Source organism: Frankliniella occidentalis, unplaced genomic scaffold, assembly GCF_000697945.3.
Source record: "Frankliniella occidentalis isolate FOCC.00 unplaced genomic scaffold, Focc_3.1 Scaffold4, whole genome shotgun sequence".
Taxonomy (NCBI): Eukaryota; Metazoa; Arthropoda; class Insecta; order Thysanoptera; family Thripidae; genus Frankliniella; species Frankliniella occidentalis.
Window position 1 is genome coordinate 3,931,663 of NW_026267134.1, and position 12,197 is coordinate 3,943,859.

Below are 12,197 nucleotides of genomic sequence, written 5' to 3' on the forward strand. Positions count from 1 at the left end.
CCCCCCCCGGCCGGTCCACTGGAGCTGATTCGGTCGCAGCCGTGCACACAGTTGGTTCCTGTGCTGCCGCCGTAAGAAAGGTCCTCTGTAATCGGGCCAGCCCGGCCTCCCGGCCAGGGGCACGTCCCCGCTCCGGATCATTCTGTGAGCAAGGTCAGTGCCATATTGCCATGCGCGGTTTCAGGTCCGCGGCTGACCGGGAGGGGGGAAAGGAGAGGGGGGGGGGGGGTCGTCCCCCTACCTCGTCCAAAGGCCAGTTTAAGCCTCAAGAAAGATGCCTCTTTGTGCACATTTATATGTGCCTGTTGCAGTTCTAAATCTGACGAGTCACAAATTTGCAGCACCCTCTATCATTGGACAAATTACACACTTTGCCTACGAGAGAGACGCAAATTCGTTATTTTGGCAACATGCAAGTTAGCCAATTAATTGGCTAAACTTATCTTAGGATGTGCCAGAAACAGCACGCTTTAATCAATTAATACTTTATAAAGTCACGAGTGTGCGGATCACCGGGTATCACCTTTGGGATTTGGGATTAACAGTGATTGCCAAGTCTGTGACACCTGTTCACCTCATTCCATCAGATGTGCCCCCCCCCCCTCGTCCGAGTATTTGGCCACCAAAGGATCTGATCTGTGTGACTAAACTGTTAGGAATGCCCTCCCGATTCCCCACCATGTGCATTTTGGTGAATGTATCTGCGTCGATTGACCTGAATCGATCTTCGTCGTGCAGATAACATAGGTGTGCCTCTAGTATCTCCACTAGGACCTTGACGGCCAAGGCCACGCAGAAAGTAGGTGTGTGCTGCTGTGCCGGCGATGTTTGGGACAAGGAAAATTGTGCAAATGGTGAGCGTTTTGGTAAAAATGGTTTAATTAATAAAACACTTGTCAATCAATCGTCAACGAAACAAATTTCAGCATCGTGACGATGCCTCCGCTGGGCACAGCTTTGCCGGCAGCGAGGGAGAAAGTAGAGGAAGAAAGGGACCGCTCTCACTCGCACTCACACACGCACGCACGCGTTTACAAACCCATTCGTCACACCCATTCAAGGACAGGAAAGGAAATTCATCGGCGCTAAAACCTAGACAACCGTAAAAATACTAGAGCCACATAGCGGGCCGATAAAGTTTGTGGCATATCGCTGCGACGAATTCTCCGGCCAGGAGGTGGAGTGACCCCCCTCGCACCGCCACGACGAGTGTCATTTTAAAAAACAACTTTATTTAGACTACGCACGACACAAATAGTAATCATTATTTACACAGTAAAAACACATTCTCATATTAATTAGCGTACTTTATACAATATATATCACTGCAAAAAGTTTTTTGCTTATATTTACACACAGTTTTTTTTACACATTTACAAATATTGCAAATTTAATCACTTTTGTTCGTTTAGTTGGCACAGTAATTAGTAGGGATTAGAACATCCCTTTGTTTAGTCGAAAAGGGGTTCTCCATGCAGTTTAAAACGGAACTCAGTTTATTAATTGGTGCATGTGGCTGCATGGAAGTCCCCCTTGTTCAATTTAGCGTTTAGTTTGAGCGAGGCAGCGGCGGGGTTAGGGCAAGGGCCGGGATCAGGGCGCGGTCACAATCCCTAGGACGCCTTTTGAATGAACTAATAGACATCTAGCAGCGGGTATCGTTTGGGGGTGCTAAAGATAACGCATTCAGTTAAATGTTTACTTAAAAGACAATGCTGTTGAAGGCGAGGCCACATGTCTAGCACGCAGTTAAATCTATAGTAGATAGTTAAGAATAAAAGACGTCTAACTAGATGCCTGTCTGAGAAAATTCGCCGAAGATGCGTACAAGTATAACAGCTGGGACTGAGTCTTTTATTTACATTGCTGTGATGTAAATAGAAGTAGCATTAAAAGCCAATTTCTAGTATGTATGCAATAACGTTTGGGCTCCGAGCTCAATTATTATGTCTCTGGGAAACATACGTAGGTTAGTAAAGTTCTTGAAATGAAATAAAACCAAGAAATACATGTTGTGGGTCTGACCAAAAAGAAAATAAGTATGGATAGTGGTATGTCCGAGGGTAACCTGCCATCCAACAGATGCTGCCCGACCCGTACAATAGTTAACCCACCACCATAATCAACCACCATACATGACTATGAAAGAAAGTTAAAAGGCAGTGATATACCAGCAATCCACGACGCCTCCGTGATGACCGGGCTGACAAAAGTCGTACACATTTTCAACACCTGTACCGATGCCACCGGGGTCAAGAGAATAATTCGATTCAATTCAAACCTGACTAGCGTGGATGAAAATGGTGGTGGTTCTCCGAAGATGGGCGACACACCCGCTCACTGCCTCTGGCCAATAACTAGTCTATCTAACACACATATCAAAAGACGATTACCCTGGCCTATATTTTAGTTACAATTTACTTTTAGAATTTGATAAACATAACGATGAGGGCCTTGACGTAACAAAGAGGTGCCTGTATATTCAATTCAAAGATGCTAACCAATGAGATGGCACGGCCATATTGCAAGCAGGGTAACCGCCCGTTGAGCAAGGCTGCGCTGTAAGGAACGTGTCACACTCGGCGGTCAAAAGTCGAACTTTCCTTTTTTCAGAAACAACTAGCCAACGGGGATGGCAAGACATGGCGATCAACGTTAGGAGAAGACCGAACAATAGAAAACAAACGATTTCCCTTGTGGTCTTGGCAGTGATAACGTTACGTCACACGTTAAGTCACACATTAGGGCCAATGCTTAATTTAAATTTTAAGACGGCTGCTGACGGCAGAGTGTGACAAAGTCCGTCTGGAGGGCCAGGCCTTGTAGCACCGTTTAACGAACAAAATGATCTTTATAACTGTTCCACAACAACAACTCTTAACATATTGGTCAACACCGCCAAAAGCGGACTACCAGGCGCAACCCTTGGACCAGCAAATGAGCCTTGCACAATACAGAGAACACAAAAATAATGCGGAGAATTACACACAAGAATACATCTGTTGTCCAGTGAATATGAAAAAATTATACAATCATTTATAATAATAATAATTGAGCCTTTTCCCGTTTACTTAATGGAAGCAACTGGAAAAACCAGTTCACATAACATATAAAACATGTTTTCCGTATTTTGACTAGAATTTAAGTATTCAACATACAAATTATAGTAGTAATAATGGTATAAATACTCATAATAATGGTATGTGAGTTGCACTGGCCTCCCGGCTATGAATATAGGACCCGCCTGGAGTATTCACGAAGAGGCCAGCTTGTTCCACCATCACATAAATTCCATCCAAAATCACAGAGTGCACTAGCGAATTGGTAAGGACTGGCATAGAGTGACCTCCAAAAGAGCTAAGCCTACCCTTCTTGTTTGCTTGGGCCGCGACTTCACAAGAGGGGCTTACAATTAAATCTCGAAGGAACAAAAAAGTGAAGTTTTTACAAACTCGTCGGAAGCAAAGGAGAGGCAAGCGGGCGAGGGGGCAATAACTCCCTTTTGAAGTGTACACATGATTCCCGAAATTCTTGATTCCCGGTGATTCCCGTCCGCTTATAATTATTACATAGGTTTTTCGGGGGGTTTAAGTGGTATAAAACGCTTATTTCGACTGATTTGTACTTATTTCTCTAGTTTCCCGCTTATTCTAAGCGATTTCTATTGATTTTGATCAATTTTTAACCTGATGATTCCCAGACAGGTGTACACATGATTCCCGGAGTTATTGCCCCCTCGCAAGCGGGCTTAGTCCCGTCGAGTAACGAATCATGCACCTTTTTGATTTACCTCTTTCCGACTAGTATTACAACGAAATACGACTTTTTAAAATAAATTATAAATGTGATCAGTCCACTTAAACTACACCGAAAATGCCGCAAACAAATCACACGGCGATACAACCTACGACAGATTAACATAACAAGTACAGGGCATGGATGTGAGCTGGCAAGGGCCAGACTTAAAAATCAAAATGCTTGACAAAAATCTTACAAAAAGAATGCTGGAGAGAAGAGGCGGGCTTAAGGCCACCCCCAATGAGGCGCAGACGCAGACCTGCTGCACTGCCGCTCTCTTCTGGTCCCGGCCCTGACATTCAACGGCGCATGACTCAGCAAATGGCTTGCTCAGCCAGCGAGGCATGAGCCTTGGCTCAGCCAGCGAGGCTTGGCTCATCCAACGAGGCTTGGCTCAGCCAACGAGGCATGGCTCGGACCCGAAGACACCCCTACCCGACAAAACAAATTTCGGCCCTCACAAACTTACGGGGATCTGTTTGTCGTTTTCCGCACTAGCGCACAAAACGTAAAAGCTTGTCTAAAAAAATACAAAATATGCCGGACCTCATAGAATGCACCACACAGTAGGAAAATACAAATTAAAATAAACTTGGGCAAATTTGATTAATCAAGCACTACACGGTTTCGTTCACTAAAGGACAAATGGCAATGAAAATTGTATTAATGAGCAAATAGATATTCCAACACAGGAAATGAAAATAGGTGCATACATTTGAGGATTCCGACACAGTAACGAACAGCAAGTCTGTTCATAAATGGCCTGATAGGACCCCAAAAAGTTTGGTCTGCCAAAGTACGGTTTTTAAACAATCAACATAGCGATTCCATTTCAAACCGTACAGACTACGTACGCTCGGTCATGATGAAGTACTAGCTAACTTCCGCAGCCACCGGTTGGCGAACAATGTTGCTGGTTTTAGCTCACCTAGACGACTAGGTTTGCTAAAAATTTTAAAAGAACCAATTAAAGGGTCCACTAAGGCACCCAGGCAGTGCTCGAATCACTGCACAATGATGTGTGGAGCTGATAGCAGCACAGCAACAGTGGCAATGATGGTGAAAACGGTGAAAATGATGAGGCAGAATCGATCCACAACCATGGCGGCGAATTTCCAGTCGTTAATCAGCTCCATCTCCTCGTCATTCTTCTTCATTCGATTTGTAATGAACTGCAGCTCACGTAGAATGGCCTGCATCAGAAGAAAACGTCAATAATTTTTATCTCGTGTGCCAAGGTCACGACAAAACAGTATGCGGGTTTGCCTATTCTTTCCGCCAGTAAGGCTCCATGGGTATGCAAACCCACAACAGTTGTGTCGTAGCTCTGACACACGGTATTTTTTTTTTTACAGCCACATAACTGTTAGGGTCTGCAGTCCTATATTTTGAATTTTTTGAAATTATATCTTCACCTGTAGATCACGAGCTGCCACCGGACATGCAGGACTTCCAGAACTCGCATCTTCTAGTGTGGAGGCCGTCCTCATGAAGGCGGCGCTGTTTGGGACCCCAGGAACACCGTGCGATCTTCTAAAGTCGTCGTCGATGTCCAGGACGTTGGCTAAGAGGCTTTTAGACGACCGCTCCTTCAGCTCTAGTTCCTTCATCCGCGAAGACATCAGCAACTGCTTTCGGGTGATCTTTCTGCCTGGCCTGCTCATGCAGAGTATCCAGGGCAGCCACAGGAGGAACACTTTCTTGACCTGCGGGAATTGTTTGCGTGGTAAAACTGGACAGGTGCACCGAACATTAGATTTGTTTAATTTACGTTTGACTCGTTTCGAGGACTTACCCATCCTGGCATTTCATGGATATCCGCAGTGCGATGGTGAAAGTTGAGCACGACCACGGTTAATACCACGGAGGAGGCCACCATGAACATGATGCAGTTGAAGTAAGTTCCTACAAACAGACGCAGGCAGTGGCCGATCTTAGGTAGTGCCAGTTCTAAGGTTGCAATTAAAGGTTTACTCTCTAAACTGATTTTATTACATATTAAGTGTTTCTTTAATTTTTCTTTATAAGCGGAGAAATTATTGACCGTACGTGTTATTTTTATTCATGCATCGACATAATATATGCGGCCATAGAAGAATGACGACTCATTCTAATAAAGTGCACGCAATGCGTGAATTTAAACCACCTTTCCAGTGAGTTATATCATGCACTTACTTAGTTCTGGGTGCTTTGAAGACGTTTCGAGGAAACAGATGTTCATTTACACGAAAATCCTTAGTTACATCATACTCACAATTGAGTTGGACAATTGTTATCTCACAAATATTTAAAGGTACATTTGCTCACACTTGATTTAATGTGTTTGCACATTTATTTTACACATTTTATACATTGTAAATAGCAACAGTGCAAATTTAAGTAATACAACAATCAAGCGAAAAAATATAATACTAATTAATGTGCACTTATCGTCTTAATAAGCAAACACTTGTGCACTCAAAGTACTTTCTGCAATACCACTTTGAACACTCACACGAAAGCGAAACCAAAGTGAAAGTAGTTGATTTAAAAGCGGACTGAAGAGATTGCTTCCCACGGAAATGGGGGGAGAGGGTTCAAATTAAATTAACGTTTCAGACATATAACAATAGACGTCAACAAATATTTAAATGAGATTTGATACGCGTCAAAAAGCATTTTATACAAAAGCAATCGCAACGGCTACAAAGTAGCCTCGTATTTCACGGAGTAAATGTTTGCCGCAAAGCATGGGATGGCAACACATTGGCTTATCATGTCTTTTTCGTATGTGATTTGTAATCAGAGTTCCGATGGTACGGAAGCTGCTTCGCAAAGAAAACCGACTTCTCAACAATCACTATTAATCAAGTACTCCCGATCAACCAAAAATAAGTCATTCGGGTAAAAGAAGCCATGGCGGTCACTCATCTCCATAGACCGATTTCCAGAAAACTTACTCGATCTATAAACCACGTTAAGTACAGTTGAAATTTCCAGTAAAGAGTGGCCGAATCGGATTCATGGTCATTGAATGCTTCAGAAATCCGTGTGAGTTGTCAAACTGATTTACCACTCAGCTTTTACAGACATTTTCCACATTAATCTTTTTCAATCACAATTTCTTACTTAGAAATGAAGTATTCATAGTACAAAATACAATAAAGGTCGCGTAAAACTCTACGTTCACCATTTCTCATGCAAAATAAAAACTTTTGCGAGAACTGTAACGGTACTCTACTTGCACTTTAAGAAGATTCACCGCCATCATTAACAGTACTGCGTTAAAATCCAACGCAAGGACTACGTTTCTGGCAATCTGCAGAAACGTTGAATGTCATAAAGAGGCACGAGAGTCCAATTTATTTCAACGGTACTGTAGGCGACTATTGGCGGAACGTTTTGTAGTCATTTTTTAATTTTCATGTTTATTTTGATTTATAAGCGTAAAAAGCTAGCAATCGTCGCGACATGTATATGACGCTGCAAATAGTGTTTATTTAGCAACCATACTCGTATTAACGCACTGCGATATCGCTTCGTTGCGAAGGTGACTTAGCAAAAGGCAACAAGAATACAAATACCAATAGGAATAAAGCTAACTCAAAATAGAATAAAAAAGTCAAGTCGGGACGGAGTCAATTGATACTTGGAGGTGGAGGGCAGATCATAAAACCATTTTATCACCATAGCTTAGACAATACGTAAATTTAGCACAGCGTTTCAACATTAATACGTTTAGCAGGTAAAGTAAGAATAGAAAGAAACAAGAAAATAGCAAAAGGGGGAGCCTGGTCGCCCATACGGTGCAAAGTATCAAGCTGCATGGCTTGTTCATCAGAGACCTTGATAGAACAAGTCAGCCAAAGAGGACTATCGGAAAGACAAGAAAAGACAGGAATTCAGAAAGAAAGGATTGAGAAGACTGCAGGTAGAGGAGCCAAAGTTTGTAGATTGGAAACGGAGAGAAATAATGATAAATTAAGTACAAAAGCAACCACTTTTAGTTAAACCGTTGCGATGACTGCGTAGTATTTATCCCAGGTCGTTTACTTAGAGAGCCAGGAAAGAAAGTTTTTGGTTAGCGATACGTTTAAAATAAACACAGTTCAAGTAAAATCGTTTTGGTTAGTTAGGCGCGGTGGAGCTGCGGGCAGGAAGGCCTTTTGAATTTCACACTATACTCCTTCAATGGTTTCTAGCCGGATTTTCTTTCAATACAAATTCCTATAAACAGAATATTGGATCCAAAATTGCCCATGTGACGTTGTTTTCAATATTGAGCGTTTAAGATCAACAAGGGGACAAATTTCGCGTGAGGAAAAGCGACAGGCTGAATAAGGTTACCTGTACTTTAAAAATCAATAAGTATACTCGTTCTCACACTTCTGTGGCTAACGAATCAGTCTCTACTCTGATACTGACTACAAAGTGCGGCAAATTGAGGCACTCAACTCGATTATAGAAAATAACTCCTATATGCGGAATACGTGAATCAAAGTTTCGAAAGATATGAGATAAAATGGAAATACTGAATACGATAAGAATGATCTATACTACAAAGGCCTCCCAGTACTTACAGAACTCACGCAATAAGAATTCAATGGACCTGGTCTGGCAACAGCTCCAACGCTAAAGGTACCGGCTGTCCGGTCTTAGCTGGGCTACCGACCGCCACGCTTGCTGCTTGAATGTTTTCAGAATAAAAGTTTAGAAATGAGTATGAAACGTCTCAAGATAACGTTAAAATAATATCCCGCTAAGAGAGCAAGATAAACAATTAAAATAATGAAAATTGTAATTTAGTGACATTCGTTTAGCGGAGCGTGGCAGGCGTTGGCACAAAATTTAAGACAATGCTCCGACTGCTCCGTCGTTGATTCGATGATCCTATTACACCATTTACAGGAAGAGGAAGCATGGACAGGTTCTACCACTAGCCAAAATTCAAAAAAGGAGGTAGTCCAAAAAAAGACCTAAGTAAAAATTGCTGTCAGATGTAGAAGTCTGCAGATGAAGGCTATGTGGATGGAATCAAAAATATTGTTTGACTTCTTGGAAATGAAATCATTTGATCTATTACAAAGAGGAAAGGAAGTACGCGGACATTTTCCGCAGGCAGTGTGAATGAGAGGTTGTGAGACTAAACAAAACTTTAAACGGCTGCTATAACAGCGGGCATTGAGAAGCACTAGGAAAAATTAATTTTATTGGGATATGAATATGACAGACGGGAAGATGATCGAAGAAAAGAGAAGTAAAAGCTCCCAAGACTCGTTGACAGGCCAACACAAAAGCCATGCGGATGTCATGCAGAGGAGAGTATTTTTCTTTCGGAAAAAAAATATATTTAGTTTAGTTGTTTTACTGTTGTCTGGCTAGGCTCGGGCCAAACTACAAAACACACATGGCGCTGAGTTGGTGAGTTTCCTACCAGCACGTAAGTCCCACTAATCAAAACGTTTTAGAGAAAAACCTAAATTATCCGGCAGAATCAGGACAATACTTTAGCGAAAGAAAGTAAATATAGAAACTCTTACCACAATTTCCAGTGATTTTGAAAAAGTTTAACTAAAAATAAGAAAAGAAACAGTCATAGTACGGGCCAATAAATGACTGAGGCACAAAACATACCTTTCTGTAGTCCTATTTCCCTCGTTGCGATGAACCACAGATATCGAGTTTTAAAAAGTGAATAGACAAAGGGAGCCTACGACCAACAACTCTGCGTCAATTTGCATTAACAGCTCAGTATCTTTTCTAGAATGAACGCGTTAGGACTATGCTTGAATGTAATCGAGTGATGTAAGTGCTCTTGCCTCTCCAAACTGCACATTGCATTCTAAAATAGTAAGAACACGCTAACTGATTGCTAGATTGAAAGTCTAAAATTATTTATGCTACCAGTATTCCAGTTTGAGTGATGAAGCGGCGCGTAATCGGTGGAATTTTCCGGGAGAAAAAAGGGGGGGGGGGCGAAGTGGTATGTTCGGGTGGTATGAGAACTCTGACTTTCACTTGGAAAACAAAGTTGGGATTCAACACCCTTCATGAGGTGTAAATGGATTATGTGCCTAAAAATTGCACAAAACGGTAATAATGTTATTAAAGGCACTAAAACGTGGACACACCTGGAAAGGCACTAAAATGCTCCAATGGTGCTAAATTTTAGTGTCTTACCTTTGTTTTTCCAGTGTTCAGTCAGTTCGCGTTCCTCTGGCAACTACAGTAGTCTAAGCTGTATGAACAGAGTACAATGTACAATGTTTAGATGGCCAGATTGCATGCATACATCACAAAACGATTACTTTCGATTATATTTTCCAAGTTCAACAATCTTTAAATTCACGAAACGACAAAATCTCCTTAATTTGCAGCACAGTACAGTAAACGCCATGATGCAAAACTATTATCAAGCACTAGTTTCGAGCAACGTTGCCAACTACGAGTATGACGGCTGTAATATGTTAAGGGAATGTAACGGGTCTAGAAAAGTTTGCAGGAGGGGAGTCAGATGTAACCCCACCAACCTTTCACTTACATAGTAAAGCTTCATTCATAATGGCGGGCCTCATTCGCTTGGTTTCTAGTCCGCATATGCAGGCAATGCTTCAGGTGCATGTTCATCTAGTCTGCCACACAATGCAGATAAAGTATTCTAACTCGCGGGAGTAGGGAATGCAGGTCATGAATCTCACCAAACAACGCGGAAAGAAAGCAACACCAACAAACTAATTCAACACCATACTTTCGTTGTGGTTACGCTCATTACATACAAAAAGCAGGTTGAGCCCCACTCTTAAATTGTAATATTGTTACATGACAGGCCCTGCATGCGACGACATAACACAACGATCAAAACAACTACAGTTTCACGAGTTAACATGACACCAAAGTAACCAAGCCACAACTAAATTGAAATAACACACCAAAATGCGGTACTGAAGAAGTCAAACACGGGAGGCCAGGGGCAATAGCAAACAACTTTAATACAGTAGTTTCGAATGTACGGACAATAAATGGGAAGCAAGCAAGCCCCCCTCCAACTATCCAAGTATCTGCGACCCAAACATTACATAATGATGTAGATGCACAGATATATGGTTAAACATCAACAGCAACAACAAATGTTAATAGTGTGAAAATGAATAGAAAGACACTGAGAAGCAGGCTGGTACTTTGAACTGGCTCTACCTAACAGCGGTATGGCATCGGACACCTGCGGAAGAGTCTCAGCCACCAGGTTCAGAAACACTGTCAACGAGAGAAGGATGGTCACCCCTGAAACAGACATGCCAGCAGTCACACACTGTTCGCAACCACCGAAAATGCCAAGTAGGCTTGTAGACTGATTACATTAGAGTCATACAAACTATTAATACGTTTAACAACGACGCTCTTAATTGTAGATGGTTCGTTGAAACACATTACCTGTTACTCTGCTGATGACATCAACAGCGCTGCTGCGTACCTACGTGCTGTGCTAGGGTCGCCTGGGAGGCATGCTTGTGCATAGAGTAAAGAAGGTAAGAGGGAAATCACGGAGTCGTGGTGCGAATTCAAGGATGCGTTTCTCTTAATGCGTGGCGATTGAGAGTAAGTAACGATAAATCTAAGCTACACTTCTACGTATATTCATAAAAAAGGTACTTCGAACTATCACGTCCTCCATTGTATTCGCTCCACGACGGGTACAACAGTACCCGATACATCGGCGAACCCCAAGCACAGCACAGGCGAGAAGAAAAATACACGTGCAGAGTGGGCGCAGACTCCAACCGATCGCACTACCAGCTCACCCATAGTGCCTACCTATCAAAGGCACCGCATCCGAAGTGACTGGCATGGACTCCGCCACGAGGTTGAGGAACACAGTCAACGAAAGAAGAATCGTCACTCCTGTAAGAATTTTTGGCGTGACTTGGAATGCTATGGGAAGGGACGACCCTGCTTTTTGACATTGACTAAGAGGAATTTCTAGGTGCTGCTAGTAGGTTGTACCCCTTACAAAAATAATCAGTACCCAAACAGTCCCCAAACAGGGACCATTCAGTCCCCACGAGCGTACTGTTTGGGTACTAGTCCGGGCGCATGAGGACTGGTCTCAAACACGTCCAAAAGTGACGAAAAAACGCCCCCCGTGTGCCCTGGTCCCGTCCCTTAGTGGGAGGGGACTAGTGCGCAAACAGTGACCGTGCGCCGAACCGAGCGTACTAAAAGCGTACTAGTCCCCTTTTGCCTGAAACAAAAATTAAATCGGCGCGAGGACTCTTTGCGTACTAGTCCCATTTCCGTCTGCGCGCTCGGTCGTATTCGTTCCCTTGTCCTCCGGTCCCTCGAATTCCTTGCCGGTGATGTCGACGCCTTAGACCGCTGAGCCAACCTGTAACATGGGGAAGGAGCGCAACCGACAGCCTCCT

General features: G+C 42.9%; 1 protein-coding gene across 8 annotated transcripts in view; it reads right to left on the bottom strand.

Annotated features, from left to right (window-relative positions):
• Positions 1-855: 855 nt before the first annotated feature.
• LOC113204206 (neuronal acetylcholine receptor subunit alpha-7) overlaps positions 856-12,197 on the bottom strand; it is a 94,795-nt gene continuing 83,453 nt past the window's right edge. For 3 of the 8 annotated variants that reach the window (XM_026419278.2, XM_052269045.1, XM_026419276.2), the window contains 4 exons: positions 10,972-11,058; positions 5,594-5,703; positions 5,214-5,504; positions 856-4,991 (listed from right to left, as the gene is read on the bottom strand). In XM_026419278.2, the coding sequence (XP_026275063.1) occupies positions 4,803-4,991; positions 5,214-5,504; positions 5,594-5,703; positions 10,972-11,058 (677 nt within the window). In that variant the 3' untranslated portion in view covers positions 856-4,802. Of the gene's footprint in view, positions 4,992-5,213; positions 5,505-5,593; positions 5,704-10,971; positions 11,059-11,589; positions 11,677-12,197 lie in introns of all 8 variants that reach the window. The other 5 variants (XM_052269039.1, XM_026419274.2, XM_026419275.2 and 2 more) reach the window with 2 other exon arrangements.